At 48.8% G+C, this 18,994-nt stretch overlaps 1 protein-coding gene across 6 annotated transcripts; it reads right to left on the reverse strand.

Moving 5' to 3' along the window:
• Positions 1-10,200: 10,200 nt before the first annotated feature.
• LOC122389720 (charged multivesicular body protein 1a-like) lies at positions 10,201-18,985 on the reverse strand. 6 transcript variants are annotated; one of them, XM_043382030.1, is made up of 8 exons: positions 18,900-18,985; positions 18,288-18,343; positions 17,299-17,405; positions 16,916-17,053; positions 16,564-16,692; positions 16,218-16,292; positions 15,733-15,842; positions 10,201-11,261 (listed from the first exon to the last, which is right to left on the reverse strand). In XM_043382030.1, the coding sequence occupies exons 2-8, from the start codon at positions 18,304-18,306 to the stop codon at positions 11,240-11,242; spliced, it is 600 nt and encodes a 199-aa protein (XP_043237965.1). In that variant the 5' UTR covers positions 18,307-18,343; positions 18,900-18,985; the 3' UTR covers positions 10,201-11,239. The 6 variants fall into 6 exon arrangements, with proteins under 6 accessions (XP_043237965.1, XP_043237968.1, XP_043237962.1 ...); XM_043382033.1 differs by having other exon boundaries at positions 18,945-18,980; XM_043382027.1 differs by having other exon boundaries at positions 18,864-18,929.
• Between the last annotated feature and the right edge of the window lie 9 nt (positions 18,986-18,994).

Consider the following 18,994-nt stretch of genomic DNA (forward strand, 5'->3'; position numbering starts at 1 on the left):
CGAAAGTAGACAGGAATCATAGAGTCTGATGATGGTGTCGGAATGACTCCGACAATATCCCCCAAACTTGCCTGATCATCACTCACTCCAACAGCTGGCTAAAGCGCTTAACTTGCACTGTAGGCAACAAAACCTGTCATCGTCATCGCGTGCATTGAAGAAGGTTCCTAAAGGCTCGGATAGGCTTCGCATGTCCGGTGCCTCACGGCGGCGCTGCGGTAGGTCGCTCGTTAGATATTCGCGGCACGCTGCAACAACCCACGGTGAGCACAATCCATGTCTGTCATAGCCGGCAGCGGCAGCGACGGAGGCGTCAAGGCGACGCAACAAACAACAAACAGCACCAACAGGGGATGGGTCGTGTTTGTGTTTGTGGAGGACGGCTGAAGCCTTCCAGACACAGTGGTGAAGTCAATCACCGAATGATAAAAGTTGACATCAGCGTTAAATGTGGTTGTTCCAAGGGATGGCATTGTCTCATTAGAACACTTTTCGACATGAAATTAATAAAGTACCTAAAAGAATTTTGCCGTGAAACCATGCCACTCTTTGCTCTAAAGAACGGCTAATAAACGCAAGGGAGAACCGAAACGAACCGAATGGTAGCCGGCAGAATCTGCAATTTTTGTTATAAAGAAAATAGGCACCGACACAAGGTGAGGCGACCGTTTTCGTCGTCCTATGCGAGCCACGTGTCCCTCAGTCCGTCTATCCATGGTCGCCGACCGTCCAGACGGTCTCACGATTTGCTATGAGTGCTGAGAACATGTAGATTGTGGAGCCAAAACGGCACATGACTGATACACCACGAGCCAGGAAACTGGTACCAAGCGCTCCGTCCAGCAAGGCAGCACACTCGTATATACGCGCAATGTTTATGTAAGAAAAGGGCGGAGCGGACCGTAAACGATGAGGGAAGGATGTGAAAAAACATCTTGTTGCTTAGATCAGTACGAATTATTGCACCATTCCAGTGCAATATATCGCCTGATTGCTGCATGCAGGGCTTTTCATTTGCCAATTTCGAAAAGTGAAAATGAAATAAACAGGCTGTCGTTTCTCAGTACTTCCACAACAGCGCATGCCAATGCCAAGCAATAATCCCTCGTGATATCACCGTTTTAACCAAAACACTATCGAGTATTCCCTCGATAAATACGGTCTAGGGATCAGGGAGCTCACTGCGCCGCGCCGTTGCCCGGTGTATTTTGGTGGTCGCACCGGCCTCAGCTGGCTACGTCGAGGGTCTTTCGTCTGGAACCGTCGAACCGTGCAGGCCGATGCCAGCTTCGCTAACGATGCACCGGCGTGATTATTTCTCGCTGCAAATGAGTTTGCTGTTTCTTTAGCAGAATATGTTGACGAGGGGAGATGTGTTATAACGGTGATGTTCCCGACATATCTCGATAAAACATTTGAAAAAAATCAGAATTCACAAAGGCATAATGGTTGGAGGCCAATTTGCATTGAACCATTGGTAATAGTGATGTCAATCGGATACCAACTTTTTGGTATACCGATACCAAACCGATACCAAGTTGGTATTAGGTATTTCAAACCTTATGCATTTGGTATTTTGTTGGTATAAGTAAGCTTCACTAATGTATAAGATGCTCCGAATTTGGTAAAAAGTTGGTATTTCTATCAGTTTTAAAATTTGGTTTGGTTTTCGGTATTTTCCTATTGTTTCGGTTGGTATTTGGTTTGGTATCGGTTTCCGAATTTACCGTATTTGACACCACTAATTGGTAACAGATTGTTTTGCTCAGCCGTGGACAGAGCGGGCGTAGCGGTAGGTGTGGTGACTGGCGAGCACAAGTGTCTGCATCTGCACGGTAACAGCTGTGGACGGTTTCACCCAGCCGCCGCCGCGGGGAACGGCACACCGTTCGCACCTGCTCCCGCCCGGCACCTCCGATGTGCCGGCTCAAAGGAGGGGTGGCACCGGGAACTCCTGGGATAAAGGGCTGGTTAGAGCGCCGTCTGACGTCTGCCAGCTTACGAGCTCAGAACTCACGAGAATGGTGGGATGAGATCAAACGGTGGTGGGTGATGTGGAGTTGTCAACAATACGTCCACGGATGGACTCCTGCTGGTGAACGTGTGGACAAGGAGAGGTGCGAAACGTGGTGCGCTTTTTTAAATGCTGTCACGTTTTGTAAATGCTGTCCACAGGCAAAGCATGCGTCTTTATAATGCGTTCGTATCAATAGCTGCCTTCCATCACACAGTAAGCGCGTGAGGAGCCAGTGCAAGGAGTTTAGGGAAGATGGGAAGAAAAAAAGAGCGGGAGGACATGAAGCATTCTCTCAACACGTCATGCCTATTGACATTATTCAGCACATGTTTGTTTGAACATTCCAGTGGAAAATCTTCAAAATACACACATCAAATGCAGGCTTTTCAACTCACGCTGTTAACAATGACTGTATCGAATATTTTGCTACTGTTGCAGTTGTGAAATGATGACTACGACGACAGAACGACAGCGCCACACGATGCATGATGATGCACTGCCTGAAGGTACAAGTGTTTAGCAGCTGTGTTCTCAGTTCTCACTCTTTGCGATTTAGGTACATTCATGTTTTGCAGTAAATTGCACCATGTTTCTGACTCTCTCTCTCTCTCTCTCTCTCTCTCTCTCTCTCTCTCTCTCTCTCTCTCTCTCTCTCTCTCTCTCTCTCTCTCTCTCTCTCTCTCTCTCTCTCTCCTCTCTCTCTCTCTCTCTCTCTCTCTCTCTCTCTCTCTCTCTCTCTCTCTCCTCTCTCTCTCTCTCTCTCTCTCTCTCTCTCTCTCTCTCTCTCTCTCTCTCTCTCTCTCTCTCTCTCTCTCTCTCCTCTCTCTCTCTCTCTCTCTCTCTCTCTCTCTCTCTCTCTCTCTCTCTCTCTCTCTCTCTCTCTCTCTCTCTCTCTCTCTCTCTCTCTCTCTCTCTCTCTCCTCTCTCTCTCTCTCTCTCTCTCTCTCTCTCTCTCTCTCTCTCTCTCTCTCTCTCTCTCTCTCTCTCTCTCTCTCTCTCTCTCTCTCTCTCTCTCTCTCTCTCTCTCTCTCTCTCTCTCTCTCTCTCTCCTCTCTCTCTCTCTCTCTCTCTCTCTCTCTCTCTCTCTCTCTCTCTCTCTCCTCTCTCTCTCTCTCTCTCTCTCTCTCTCTCTCTCTCCTCTCTCTCTCTCTCTCTCTCTCTCTCTCTCTCTCTCTCTCTCTCTCTCTCTCTCTCTCTCTCTCTCTCTCTCTCTCTCTCTCTCTCTCTCTCTCTCTCTCTCTCTCTCTCTCTCTCTCTCTCTCTCTCTCTCTCTCTCTCTCTCTCTCTCTCTCTCTCTCTCTCTCTCTCTCTCTCTCTCTCTCTCTCTCTCTCTCTCTCTCTCTCTCTCTCTCTCTCTCTCTCTCTCTCTCTCTCTCTCTCTCTCTCTCTCTCTCTCTCTCTTGGGTTTGAATTTTCTGCCCGTCTCTGCAAATACGGATCGGGACACACGTCTCCCAGCCTTCTGATACCCCTTACCAGAATGGAATCACGATGCACCAGCCAGTGCAGCTAGATTTATCTCCTAACCCAGCAGCACAACAGCAGCATTGGTTGATACCAGATGATAGCGTAGATTGTCGGGCGTCCTATTCGAGATTGTCTCCATTGACCACCATTGCCAATGGTCCTCTAACCGGACCTTTGGCTGCCCTTCAATTCTCTACATCATTGGTCTCATGAGCCTGACCTCTGCTGACCGCTCGTGCTGATCGCTCAAATCTTTCGCAGAGACGAACACGATGGGAGCACCAATTATGACGTCACGATCATCAGCTGACTCACAGCGAGCACAACCAAGCAGTGCGTTCACAAAATCATTGGGAAACGCCGCTAATCCAATTGGACTGGGAGCCACTGATTGTAATCGCCGGTGGCGTAACGGAGTTCGGAGTGTGCCGTCCACCGAATTACGCCGCTGCCGTTCCGTGTACGCCGTGCTCGCTCTAGTGTGACCCCTGACCCGCACCCGAGCATACCCTGGGGGCCTGACGCCAACCACGACCGGCCGAAACTGGACTCTGCCGGGAGGGGTGGGGGTGGACTCTGCATAATATATAATAATATATCATAATATATCAGTGTATTTAAACCTTCCACAAGGTGGCTTTTACGGTTTAGCGTCAGTACAATGGGTATACAAAGATAAGCGAGTAATAGACAAGTAAAAGCATACAAAGTAAATTAAGAACGAATTAAAACTGACATATACATCAGAGCACACTCGATAAAATACATCAGGCACTTCTAATGATAGCTTTAAAAGCTGCCATCGACGTCGCGGTTCGCGCTGCTGGTGCGAGCCGGTTCCATGCCGCCGCCGCTCGGTATGAAAAGTGTTTCTGTGTCACCGTCAATCTGCGTCGCGGTAACTGCAGGCTACACTCCACAGACCCTCGGGTTTCTCGACTAGACACGGTTTCGCGCGTGACAAACATATTTCGTACATCGGCTGGCACTCCCTCCGAATTTAACGCATTATATGTTTTTACTGCGTCGCGGTAGGCCACCATGGACTCTATCTTAGGCCATCCCAGTGACAGAAGTGCAGACGTTACATGCTGACGTTTCTTGCAGCCTGTTACAATGCGAGCAGCGAAATTTAACACTTTTTGAATGCGATGAAGTAGGCTCCCGGTCGCCCCACCCCAGACGCACAGACAGTAGTTTAGATGAGGGAACACGTATGCCTGAATGATGGTTTTGAGAGCAGTCTGAGTGAAATAGTGGCGGAACCTATACAGAGAAACAAGAATCCTGTTGCACTTTTTGATAACACTACAGATGTGAGCGCTCTATGTAAGACCAGGGTCGATTGTGACACCGAGCAATTTTATGTGACTGGACTGTTTTACTAACGAATTACTGACTTCGATACAAATTCCTGAAGATTTGGTCAAGTTATGTTTTGTTCCAACAATCATAAAATCAGTTTTCTTTTCATTCATCTTAAGCAAATTGTTTCTGAACCACGACTGAAGCTCAGACATGGTCAGGGTGAGTCTTGTTTTCAGGTCGGTTAGACCTGAAAACAAGGACTCTGCAATGACCGGAGGGGTGCAGCCACAATCCTAAACTCGCTGGAATCATCAAGACCGTGATGAATCTTTGCATCTGTCCGGTAAATACCTGTCTGGGAATAGCATATTTGAAAGCGGCGCAGGCCGATAGGTAGGTAAGTAAAAACCCAGCGCGCATTTTGATAAAGACTGATAACGGTCACGCTTGACTTGAAAGCTGTGCTGAAGGGAGTTTACTGACAGCGGTCCCAGGAATTGAGACCCAAAAGTTAGGTACAGGAAACCATCGCTCACTAGCCAGCCTTAAGTTTAACAAGACCTAGTTAGCCCAAGGATGGCTGAAAAAAATCATGGCTAGACTAAAATTCAAAATCGTGAAACTCCCGAAGGGCGAACAGGTCTCGCCGGCCAGGGAGCTGAACTGTCACCAGAAAGGATGAAAGGAGAAGACCAGAGGGTTTTCCAGGGATCTGTTGGGTACCTAACTGGACACAAGATCCAGGTCGCTGGAATCTTCAAGGTGGCATGATTCATATACGGGACAAACAACATATATGACCATACAGCTTCCCGTGTGCACTGAGGGGACAAGTTGACAGATCTAGGACCAGCAATAACACGATGTTATATAACCGACCACGGGCCAGCCCTGGTTCGGCCAGGCCGGGTGGTTCTGCCCTGGTCAGTGGTCATTTTAGCGGTTAGTCGAGCCGTGAGTCAGGTACAAGTCGGAGCATAGCACCGACGTCGAAAGAGGGCCATCCGGGGGTGCTCAGACATGATGAGGTAAGGGAGGTTACTGCTGGGGTCAGAAGGTACTCGACGAGTGAAAACGGGCTGAAATCACGAACGAGATGCCGTTTTTCAATGGTGATTGATGATTCATAAGACATAGTTCAACGGAAAGCCTATATCTTCCTCGTCTTGCTAATAAATACGGGTGATACACGCGACAAAGACAATAACTTTTTTATAATCAAAAACAGCATGCATTTCCGGCCACGTCGGTTCCAAACCACAGCACGACACGACGAGCCGAAGTGAAGGCGAATTCGAGCATCTTCCGTCACGCAATTTACAGAAAATCAACAAAAAGTCAAACTATCCAATGTCTGCTGGAAGGTGGTGGCAACGGCCAGTACCTCTCCAGAATCGGCTATGCGGCAATCAGCTACCTTCTGAAGATAGTGAATCGGTATCACCTGAGACTGAGCCAATCTGAACAGACACCAAAGAGAAATCGTGTGCTGCGCAAGCAGCTAACAATGCCGACAGTAGGGTTTGGTTGCGTCAGGGCAGCAGTCAGCAACAACATGCGAAATCATGCCGACTCTGCGATCCAGGCTCTGCTCGGTTGAACGCCGTTCATGAAGTCTGCCGAACGGCAGCCTCACAAAAGTCTGACGTCACACTCACCAAAGGTATGACGTCACAATGAAACACTCATTAATCATCAAATCGGCACGAATTGATTGATAGCAGCGCAATAAACGCGACATGATCTAGTCATGAAATGCAAGAGAACGCAGTGACCCCTGGCCTGAGAAGGTGACCGAGCGCACCTTCAGGGTGCAGGGGCGAGGCGAATTGACCGCCCACGTTCGTCTGCGATACAATTGTATCTCACGTGTGACGGCTGACGATTTCAGCAATGCATATTTGACGATTGTTTGGCCAGCTTTCGATGCAATGAGCAATTCTGATCGTTGTCGCACAATGATAAGATGGTTATCTTTTTGCACGAGCCATTCATTGAATTGCAATGGTTTCCACTAAACAGCGATGACTTTAGAAAAACAATACACCTGTGACCTGACTAATCTTTACCGATGTCTGAGGCGGCCCACTGCGCGCCCGCCCACTGGCTCGAATTATCGTGAGAGACGGGGCTATCAGAGTTCTCAGGGGTCCTTCCCCGCTCCCAGCCAGGTCAAGGACAGCTTACGTAGCCTCCGGCGAGGCTCTGCGGCTAGCTCAGCTCGTAACTGGGTAACGCCGACTTCTTAGCAGCTAAAAGCTTGTCCCTCGAACCACCGTCCCACTTTTCTGGGCGTCGCCAACTCCGGCTAAAAACGTGCCCAAGGGGAAGGCTGCAAAGATAGTGAACCCTGGATTGTCTGTTCTCACGGATAATGAGGACCAAAGCAAGGAGCCTGGTCCAGTCCATGGTGGCATGTCGAAGAAACAGATGTTTGATTGTTCCTTTGAACGACTGCTAGCTGGATAATGGTTTGTTGGGTCCACAAAGGAATAAACACAGAGCATTTATCACTGCTTTTGTGTATACTGACTGTAGTGTAGATTCTACGGAGATTAGCCGTTCTGAGAATTGTTTTAGATCCTAGACAGGTATCAGGTGTTAAATCTGCTTTCATGATCCCGGTCGGTTCCGCCGCGTGAACGTATGACTTCTATAGTCATGCTGCCGTTGCAACTTTACAAATAAGCCGTCATCATACCCTTATAACATGAGCGGCTTGATAAACACCTATTCACCCGCCTGTGACCCAGTCTCTGACCTTAAAAAAAAATCAAAGACACATGGGACCCTTCGAGAAATACCACCCCAGGACCACGCACAGTATCCATGACATATTTACACAGCAGTGAATCCTTCGCGCGAGCCTCGCTCGTTGCGTGACGGCCAGCGAGCGCCGAGCGACGAGCCGTGACCGGGGCACCTCCGGTGGTCTCACGGTGAATTTACCTAACGAGACGCCGTCCCGTGACCCATATTCAGCGGATCCGACAACGTTCTTCCCTCCAGCACGTCGCTACATGAAACGGGACCGCAGGAGTCCCTAGCTCCTTGCAGTGGCGGATCCAGGGGGGGGGGGCAAAATGGGCATTTGCCCCCCCCCCCCAAACGGCATGATTTTAACATTACGCCTATGGACGATGCATGGAAAGAATCGATAAATTTTTATGGTTTGCCCCCCCCCCAAACCTCTGAGCTGGATCCGCCTCTGGCTCCTTGAGCTATTGAAATTACATGAGATCTAACGTTCAGAAAAAAAATCAAGTTAGCCATATTAGTAGATCATTCAGGGGAAAATTATGAATAGATGTTGCTAGTGTAGCGACACTTTTCATGCGGAGTTAGTAATGGTAACTACTAACTATGTCATTAGGTCTTATCAAGAATCAAACTTCCTTCATGATTTCAAAATTCAATAAATAAAGAAGCCCTATGACCATCTCTGGATTGCACAATACAGGATGCCTCGGTGTCTCAATCCGACGGAAACTGAAGAAATGATTTTGTTTGGCACCGTGATCATTGTTGTTTGCTTACACCTGACCCCACATTCCGTCGGAGAAAGTCATCAGTGTTCCCAGAATAACATATCATTAACCATTATAATTTTCCTTCTTCGTATGAACACGTCAGTGGAACTGGATATTGTTTTAATCGGTTCCCCTCTCCCGTCCCCTCCACCCACACGGGGCCCTGTGTTCCCATTGACCTCTGCAGCACACCATCGTTAACCTTCTGGAAACTGCACGGGTTAAGCTCCGCTCCCACTGACACTGAGTGCTGTCGACGCGCCGCGCTGTCTCCGGTGATCGCTGATGACGCCCAGCGGCGGTGACGTCACCAATACGTCATCGGAGGCAGACGGGGGTCATCTCAGGGTTGGTAGGTCACGGCTAAGGAGATTTGGGAGGGAAGGAAAGGTGGGACCGACCGTTAGTCAAGTAAGATGAAACGGTTGTGTTCAGTGACGGCAAAACGGTTGCAATGGACTGATTGCAGGTCAGGTCAGGTCAAGTCAGGTCAGGTTAGGTGGAGTTGGTACACAAAAGCTGGATTTGTTTCGCCGGAATGACTGATATGCACCTATGATTACACACGAAAAGAAAATATTCCGACATTGGATGCCTATATGGTACACAATAATTCTACATACATACCTAGCTGTTCACTGATAAAGTCATTGGGCTCACAAAGTCACTGGGATCACAAAATACCTGCTGTCATGCTCTTTGCAAAATGCAGAATTGTTCAGTTAGTTGACGATTTGTCATGCCGTGCAATGGCCGCATGTATTTGTGCAGGCCGCATCCACTGAAGGTAAGCATTTGGCATCGAGCCCGTTTCCCGTCCTCTGCTTTACTTCCTCCATACTCTTTCCATCCACTGCCTTCTCTTTTATGGTCTATCCCTCTGGCACCCCTCAGCTCATTCTTTCTATCTAATCTTTTCTCTCTTCGTCTTTCTTCTCTGTCTCTGCCCCTGTCCCTGTCTCTGACTCTCTCTCTCTCTCTCTCTCTCTCTCTCTCTCTCTCTCCCCTCTTTCCCTCTCTCGTCTCTCATTCTCACTCTCCCTCTCCTTCTCTTCAACCCTCAACACCCGGCTACCCGTCCGCTGCCCGGTTCCATTAACACACTCGAGCCTTGCCTCCGGTCACTGGGCCCGGTAGCGTGACATGCGCCCGGTGCCCAGTCGTCCCTGGTGAAAGTATTACAGCTGCGGCGCGGACCGACTCGGGTCAACGGTCGCGCTAGCTTCGGAAGCAGTTTGGCTCCCACTGCGAGACGCCTGATTCATTTATCATGGAGGACCCGGTTCATAGAGCTGAAAGCAATTTAACGTTAGGTTTCTTGTGATTCATGTGATGATTCATGCGATCATTTCTTTCAACAAGTGTTTCTAGATAATTCTCAAAAGAAAAATTGCCATTGTGCACGCGAATAAGGGAAAGCTTACCAAAATAGAGCGTCTACAAGAAAGCATTGAGAAAATTAAATATAGGGAAATTAGGAGAGCTCGTTTAATGACGCTGCGCCCTTTCCAAGAAACGTTGCGAAACGGGCCCCACGCCACCTCATTCTGTCTACAGCGGAAATGGGACATGATCTAGCAAATCTGGAGACATCGCCGGCATCACGCCGCCCGTTTGGCAACTTTCCGTCACCGAGATCGCCGTGCTTTCCGTGCAGGGAGGGGGAGGGAGGGGGGATCACGGAGAGGGGTGAGTGATCGGTGAGATTATCCCGTGACCGTAACGGTGATGGATAAAATGTGACGATCACCAAGGGAAAATCGGAAATTTGAAAGCACAGTGGACTGACGAAAATCAATGCAAGAGTTCAGATGCGTCCTCAAGTGTTTCACGTTCGTTCAGGGGTGTTTGCAAAGAGAAAACAAAAATAGACAAATGTAGTGTGATCGTATATATTATTGAGAATAGACTTAACTCTACGACGCATTACACAATCAACAAACGAATAGACTTTTATGTCCTAGAAGCACTGACCAAGCAGAGGCGGGTCCTGCGACACACGTTATACTTCCAGTGAGTGTAGGCAGCGGCATTAACCAGTCTCCTTCGAAGGCGTCAAGCTGTTCAGGTGAAAAAGATCCGCCCTAAGTGCGTTAACAGTGTGTCGAAGCGATAGGCAAACTAAAGACCAGACCGGCCCAATGATTAACAAGTCAAGAGCATCATCACACGCACACGCAGACGCACTAATATTGTGGGAGCGGCCAGATGCGATATTGTCTCGCCCAGAGAGGGCACTTGACCTGACCTAAACGAAAGGACCTCTATCTAACGCACAATCACACTCGCATCACATGGGAAATCAAGCATACTGAAACTCAGAGAAGATTGTGTGGGAAAATGTAGCTTCTGCTCCTTTGAGTGACTTTGCTGCATCCGACACGGAATAAAGTCACTGCAGAGTCAAACACCAGTACAAACAAATCACAACTCATTTCCCGCCGGAGAAACTGTGGTGTTCCTTCCCTCTCCCTGCCTTTTTATCATTCTATCACCCTCTCCTCCTTCATCTTACTCTTCAGTTTTCATCTTTCCCTTCGGATTGACCGCCTGTTCGCCCTCCTTCTCTTCCCAGCTGCTCTTCCCTTTTACTCAGGACGGTAGCGCACAACGTGTCGAAGTCCAACCGCATCAGAAGACCAGCTAATCACAGCTTCAGAGCGGCTCAGCACCTGACTCGACAGTCTGCCTTTCAGCACTCACTCCCGACCTGACCTGACACGCGATTTGACCTGACCTGACCTGGCACTGCTGCTGGGCTAACGTGATACCAAGAGCGGAGCTGGGAGTCGTATCGTTTGGACAGAAGACTTGCCTGGGTCGATCCGCAAGGTCACAAAGGCAGCCAGAAGGCAGCAGCCTGATCTAGAATGGCGTCTCGGGCGTTTGCAGACTTCATTTCTTCTGAGGAGTATTTTCACTCTCTCAGCGCCGCCAGTCTGTCGAAACACAAACAAGAGAACGGGTCAGTGAATTATTTCAGCGAAATGAGCGACACGGTGCCGATGCCGAACGTCATTAAACGTCCAATGATTGTAATGTAGTGCATACGACAAGCAACAACAGCCGTCATTAACATTATTAGGGTGTTTGTTGAATGGTACGTCAGAACGGTGTCGCTGAATCTCATTGCACTAGTAGTTAGACAAGCATATCACGCATACTAGAAATAAAAATAAAACAAGTTCGCAAACAGCAGTAAGGATTCGACAGCCAGGAGTCTTGATTGTCAAGCCTTATTTAGCTTGAACGCAGGCCTCATGTAGCCCAACAGAGCACAATAACAGCTCAACTAGACATCTCAACCACTAGCAGCACTCCATCTATATCACTTGCCGCTGACAGGCCAGCCTCGCCTGTTATCAATCTCTGTGGCACGTGCCACTCTCCCCTCGACCGGGGCGGGTTGGACGGTGTGAGGGGGGGGGGGGCGTGCAACAACACAATACGCTCCTGTTATTCCCCTTTCATCGCCCGGCCATTCAAGGCGACCATTACAGCTCTGATAAAACCACCAACACACCCGTAGTCGGGAGCACGTACAAAGCGTACGCGGTTTAGTGCTACACGTACCGTGGCGGCTGACACGGGAGTCAATGGGGCTGTTCCCGTGCCCTCCACCAAAATAAGTTTACAACTCGATGGTGGCGGTAAAATTGAGTGGGACACAGATACGCACAGCAGTTTTTCCTGTAAACAGCATGAGAGCTGAGCCACCTAGCATTACCTCTGCATCAGAAATGCAGACAAATAGCGACGAACTTCCTCCAGTAGCCTCGGACAAACGGCGAGCGTTTTGATATCCCTCTCCACAACGGTGGAGATGAGAAACGATTCTGTTATTCGCAGTGGGATCAAATGGATAACAATGAGCCCGCATCAGAATTACATGGCAATGCCTTTTTCGTGTATCATTTAATCGAAGTCAATTCAGTAGATACCACGGACACAGTCGCAATTTATGCGGACAAACGTCGCCCAGACGGTCGTCCCGTCCCAAAAAAAAAGATTGGAGGGACACTATATTAAAAAAAGTCGGATCTACCCCTGGGATCTACAGCACCAACAGGGGACATGCGAGTGTAAGTGAACAGACATCACTCACACCGAGTGAGTTTCCCTGTTAACTAATCCTGCAGTGTTGCTCTGCGCAGCCGGATCAACCAGCCGCCGCGGGGCACCCGAAGCCTCCGCGGCGCAAGAGCTTGAGCGGCGCAGCCACCAATTAACGCTCCTTTCGAGGTGCGGCCGGCCGGCGGCAGCTTTTTCAGCCTTTACGATCGCGGCCGGCCGGCCGGCGCAGCGTGTTGAGAGTGGCGCGGTGCGGTTTGCCTTTTTGCGCCGTGCCGGCTCTCCCCCGGGCGGTGGAGTAGAACGGTGGCGCTGGCCGGCGAGTTATATAACAGCGGACCATGCCGCGGCCCGGGTCAGGGACAAAACATGGCGGCCGGGTCACCCGGGCGCGCCGGACGACATGGGGTGGGCGGGGCGCGGCTGATGTCTGAGAGAATGTGCCCCGGTCAGACAGGATGAGGGTAATGGGTGTCAATGATTGGTTACATAATATAGAGCAGCGTGAGTAAAAGTCAGGAGATGTAGGTAAGAGTGAGAGTAAGAGCAAGAATGGCGAGTGATGCGTGAATAAGAGTGAGAGTGAGAGAAGCGGAGCGGGAGAGGGAAGGAAGAGAGGGAGCAAAGGACAGAGGGAGGATTAGATAAAGAGAATTGTAGGGTAGGTACGAGTGAGAGCTTAAGCGAAAATACGAGCAGTCCTCAGGCACCACCTCGACTCCGTCTCAGTTGCCGTCATTTATTATTCACCACTGACCACACCGTGATAAGTATTTAGCCTCGGGTGAGTTCCCCGGCAGAGAGTCCCCAGGCGTACCAGAACACCCACATCTGCGTCTGACAGTTCAACAAACAGTCCTGGGTCAAGTGCTGGCACACCGGAACAACGCTATAAGGTGAACACATGGGTCAGCGCGGCGCGACCGGTCTCCATGGAGACCTGCTGACTGTTTACGGGACGGTCAGCGACCATGCACAGCAGGGGAGAACAGACGAGACATGCAGCGAACAGACGAGCTATGAAGTCAACAGACGAGCCATGAAGTGAACAGAGGAGCCATGGAGGCAACAGACGAGCCGGCATGGGGACAACAGACAAGCCATGAAGCGAAGAGACGAGCCATGAAGCGAAAAGACGAGCTACCTATGTGGACACGGGAAGGGGTAGGGTGGAGATGAGCCGTGCGAACAGCAAGAAGAACTATAATTATGAAAATGCTAAGAGTGAATGAACACAGCGACAGAGCAACGCGACCATGAAGAGAAAATATGAGTTTTGAGCATCGCGGGAGAACACACGAGCCGAATAAAATACAAGAGCTGTGAACTGAGAACAACGGGCCGACAACAGACGAGGAAGCTGACCAGTGAGCATTCCGACCCGTTGTCAAGCTGAAAACGAGTGAAATAGCGGAGAGAGCCCGGGGTAGAGGACGGAGAATGGAGATAGCCGGTCAGAAGGCAGAACCGATCGTAGAGTTGTGCAGAGGCTATTTGATATTCATGAATGCAGTGCAGGAACAATAGGTCTTGTTTATCTAAAGTAACGGCAAACAAATGGACGGACAGTCTAGATACGATGTCGAACATGAATAACCACGATTAAGAGTACCTATCAGATGCGAACTCTGCAACAGCAAACAGCTAGCTTTATCCACCCGACAATGCACGGGAAATGTTCTTGTGTGACTTCACTTCTAATAAAATCGACCATAACAGGCATGAGAGTTCAGGTGAGTTTTACGCTTCAAGTCGACCGAACAACCTCAGGGCCTGAACAGGGTAAATTCAGTAACCTGTCTAACTCCGGACCACGCAATCCACTGTCATGTCCGCTGCGGGACCTTGCCAGAGTAATACACTCTCTTGTTTTGATCGATCATTTAGGTACAATCCCCCTGGGACCTGTGAGTCCAATACCATTAAATCAACATGCACGCAAACCCAGAACAACGATTGAGCGCGGTCATTGAACTTATGGTGATCATCCTCGTTGGAAGGGGACGAGTAATAGCAGCAGGCCGATGATATATCAGGCTCACGTCAGAGATACCGTGAGCTGTCCGCGGTGAACCATTGGGTTCTCTGAGATCAAAGATGTGACTCAGTGGCAGAGACCCGTGTTATATAAACAAAACAGATGTGGTCGTCTCTTCTCGGCGGTTAGCTGTTGAAAGGGATGGTATCAAATATGGGGCTATAGAGCCGTAATACCAGCATAGTAATGAAATTGAGAAGGGAACATAGCAACAACAAAATGGTTCAATAGTTGGGTAGAAAATGTTTCACTAGCTTCCAACAGTAGAATGCTTTCAGTGCGTAGTCACTTCAATGTGTGTTCCGGTCGCTTATCGGAAGGCTTATGAGATAACTCGTTCACCCAGACGTGACTGTCCACCAAACTCTGTGACTCCCGGGAGTTTTCGATTTCCAGAGAGGAAACATAAGACAGGACTGGTGACGTAGAAGTGATGTCGAGGATACTGTTCTTCAGCTGCAGATCATACTGTCCATGAGCAGCCCGACCCGAAGCCCAGGGCTAGCCCCTTCATTATAAGTCTCACCCATTCTACGACCACCTCCCTCATCCAGCCTTTTCAGACGATTCCTCACGCGCCGATTAGATACATTTTCCCGTTCGCTTATAAAACCAACGCATAAGTAAGTCACCTTCCAACCGCCAGACCTCTTGCACTCGTACCATTACTATCAGTGAGTACAAACACATACGAATTAACAGACGACCGGGAAGCATACATGGGAGCAAACCAGGCTCTGCAGCTGCTGAGCAACATTCCGAGAACATGCTGAGAAAAATACTGCTGGCATGAGAATAACATAAAAATCAGACGTGCCGACGTTTTCCTAAGAAAATGCTCACCCGACGTCTGGTCTGGTTTATGCACCGGATGTTGGCGAGCGCTGAAGATGCCTCCTTTCCCACACACCCCAGCCACACACCACAGCAATCAGGCCTCATGCTATGGTTTTCTGTTCAGTAAGCGCCACTGTCCGGGACCACTAGCGACATCTATCCCTCACAGCATAAGTGCGCCGCTGGGCTGCATTCTAGCCGACTACCAGCGAGGAAATGCAATAAGCGGAAGCAAGTTGGTCCATTGAGGTACAACACGGTCGTAGATCACGCCAAAATGCTTTATATTAAATACAACGGTAGAGATTTGAGTACAAGCGTGGCAAAGTGAGAGAGTGCGACGAGACGGATGTCGAGATCGGGTGAACAGTGGTTGAGCGGTTGAGTGAACAGCAGACGAGTGTGGATGGGGCACAGAAACAGAGTACAGACGGGACAGACGAATGCAGTGGATCCGGCCTCACCTCCTGGAGAGAGCGTCGTCCTGCTGCGCAGTCCTCTCTCCGACTGAGGCGGTGGGCACGGACAGGCCGCTCAGCTGGCCAGAGACCTCCAGGCCGGCCTCGTCAGCCACCTGGCCGGCACAGACGCAAAGAGACGAGTGAGTGAGATGTCAGGGTACAAACACACATCGTACGTGTGTACGGGCCTCGTACGCAGCCTTTCCTGCAGAGACATTCCAAATTGGTCGGGTAGTCAGTCACTGGATTAGGCAATAGACAGTCAGTGTGTATGTTTCCGAAATGACTAGTAACAACTTGGGGCGATTAAGATGTTAAATGAGGCATGCTCCACTGCAACGATGAAACATTCAACATTACATAGATGGTGTACGCCCAAGTGAAAATATCATTCCTTCGACGAGCAAGCATGTCAACTTACTGAATGATCAAAACACTAGTAATCCAGAGGTAGCCCTCTCTCAGGCTGCTGACGTCTGTCGACTGACCTGCTGGATGAGCGACTCCACCTGGTCCTGGGGAGTCGAAGTGGCCGTGGTGCTACCCATAGCGTCCTCCAGCACCTGAGAACGGCGGCAGCGACACCGACGGGTTAGATACACGGTCAATTAGTCACTAACCTCACAGATTATCAATGCTGCAGCAGCCAACACATTACATGAAAATTGAAGCACGAAGACAGCATATAGCATTACTTTGCAAACCACAGCTAATGAGATGTTGAAAGAGGGATGGATTGAGAGGAGCGAGACAGAAAGAGAGAGAAAGAGAGGGCGAGAGACGGGAGGGATAGGGGCGAGAGAAAGAGAAAGAGACAGAGGAGAGCCGACTCACGCTGCTGCGGACGTCCAGGTCCTCGAACTGCTTCTCAAACTTGTCCATCACCGAGGAGACCTTCTCCAGATCCATCGAGTTGAGCGCTTTGTCCAGAGCCTTCACCACGCCGTCCATGTTCTTGGTCACCTTGAGTAATGGAGAAAGAGGTGAACACATCCGACATTAACAGGGAATACACAGCTCCAAATGAACCTGCTTAGCGTAAGAAATAGTGAACCGTCGACAAGCTATAATGCATTACTTTTTATGTTTTGACAAAGTGCGAGTAATAATATCTTTCACGATGATCAACCATGCCTTGAACGTCAACCAAATCAACCAGATCGCCTTCTAAACATCGTTCACTTACCGACTGCATGGCCATAGCGCTCTGGGTCCGCGACGCCACCGCGTCAACCTTGCTCGCCATCCGCAGATAGTTGAGGCTCTCGTTCTTTTTGCGGATCGCGTTCTCGGCGTAAATGCGCGCGCCCTCGACGCTACCCTTCTGTAGAGCGGCAGCAGTGTTACAAACACTCTCAGTTAACAGCAGAACATACTCAACACATGGTAGGATGCAGTCGCTATGAGCTTTTGAACAAAATTTATTCACAAGGTGTTTCCTATTTAAGCGATTGTGATAGTACGGCAGCAATCTTACTTATCCCGTAATGTATCCCCGGACTATCAGCCCCGATTAAATTAAATATTGCCACAGTGGCGAACGAATGGAACGTCAGTTGCTGAGCGCACCTGCAGAGCCCGTTTGACCTTGGCCTGCTCCTTCTTCTGATCCTTTTCCGCACGCTTGGAGAGACGTTCCATCTGTTTGGCGCAGAAGCGCAGCTGGAACATTGTCTCTGTCGGCCACACAACATGTGTCGGCCACACAACAGGTGATGGCAGGTTCCAGAGCACAGGCAAGATGCCAAAGGGGCTTGCAAGAGGGCATCGCTGGATAAACTGATATGTCACCACTCAACAGTGAATTTGACAGCAGCAAATTGCAAAATAAATGACAAAAAAAAGCCCAGCTGATATTCTGATGTAGTAGTAATAGGTTATAGGCATAAGGAAGACACATGTATTGCTCATCAAATGGAAAGATGTTACCTAAAAAAAAAACTATTTTAAAATTGTCTGAATGGTTGAATGGATTAAACAGGCCAGAGTAACAGCAAAGCAGAGCTTGCTGCATTCATACTACCCTGCCCAATAACCTGAGCCCAGTTCACCAGTAAGACTCTGAGCTGAAAGCTGAACACATGCCATGAAAAAAGTGTCACTATTCTCATGGATCTAGTGTGGCCTCCTCTTGCCAGTCAATTGCCAGCTGGCCTTAAAAACAATGCAAATCAAAGTACATACTCTAACCAGCTCAGACTCACTGCTACAGCCTACAGACACAGAGTCCTCAGTTACAGTCAGCAGGCACCTAACACACTCAGCCATGAGGTGACAACTGTGCCAAAGCTGATGAAAAAATGCATATCAACTGTGTTTTTAAGATGCTATTCAGTTTTTATTTTCATCAGCAGGCTCAAGGCTGCCAGCTTACTGGGATTATCAGGCTCATCATTAGCCAAGTCCACATGGTCTGTGTGGTTCACCAATGAGAGGCCAAGAAATACTGCCAACGAAAAGCAGTGGGGGAAACTGGCAGCATGCTGATAAAAAACAGCAACACCAAGCAGCATGAAGGACTGATATGGAAGAGCTGAAACATTGCAGAAATGTCTTACCAAACATTTTATCATTCATTTTAATATTATTTTGATGATCCTTCTTGATTGTTCACCTGCAATGAAGATGCATACAAATAACATGTTAGGGTTATAGAAACTGAAAATATTATATGTAAATAATATGTTGATCTGTAAATCCTATAACCAGCTTAAACTGCAGATTTCTATTTAAAGACATGATTAATTGACCCTGATCCTTTGATATATTTCTGAGCAGCACTATAGTCTATTTATTCAACGACGTCAGTCCGCTTTAGGCTCACAAATGAATAGGTAATTCACGAGACAAGCAGTGGGATTGAACAAAAAGTCAAAAAGTAAAATCAAGAGTAAGCTAATATTTCAAACTGCTCAATGTTAAGGTATGGATGTTCAGCGTGCACTTTTCACTAAAGCACTCAAGGTCTCAAAGAGGACCGCCATCGTTAAATAACAATAAACAGACTACAGTTTTGCAGGCAACCAGCCCGCTCAATATGAGTGAACCCCATTTCAGAATATTCCTTATTTTCTTAAGATCACGAATAATCAGCACTAGCGGATATTTCATAAACAATCACAATCTGTCCGAGCCAAAATTATTTGGAATCCACCACACCCAGCACTTACTTGAACCACACAGGATAAAATAAAAAATAAAAGCCCTTAGCCCGCGCCACTTGTTGTCCCTGGTGCGTGGCCTTGAGCTGTGAATCACAATAGAG

The sequence above is a fragment of the Amphibalanus amphitrite genome, unplaced genomic scaffold (assembly GCF_019059575.1).
Source record: "Amphibalanus amphitrite isolate SeventyFive unplaced genomic scaffold, NRLGWU_Aamphi_draft 000369F_arrow, whole genome shotgun sequence".
Lineage (NCBI taxonomy): Eukaryota > Metazoa > Arthropoda > Thecostraca > Balanomorpha > Balanidae > Amphibalanus > Amphibalanus amphitrite.

Excerpts from the sequence above, each read along its gene's own strand:
- LOC122389720 (XM_043382030.1), bottom strand. Across the intron at positions 16,293-16,563 it reads ACCTGGACGTCCGCAGCAGC|GTGCTGGAGGACGCTATGGG; the intron begins GTGAGTCGGCTC and ends CGCCGTTCTCAG. Across the intron at positions 15,843-16,217 it reads TGGAGTCGCTCATCCAGCAG|GTGGCTGACGAGGCCGGCCT; the intron begins GTCAGTCGACAG and ends TGTGCCGGCCAG.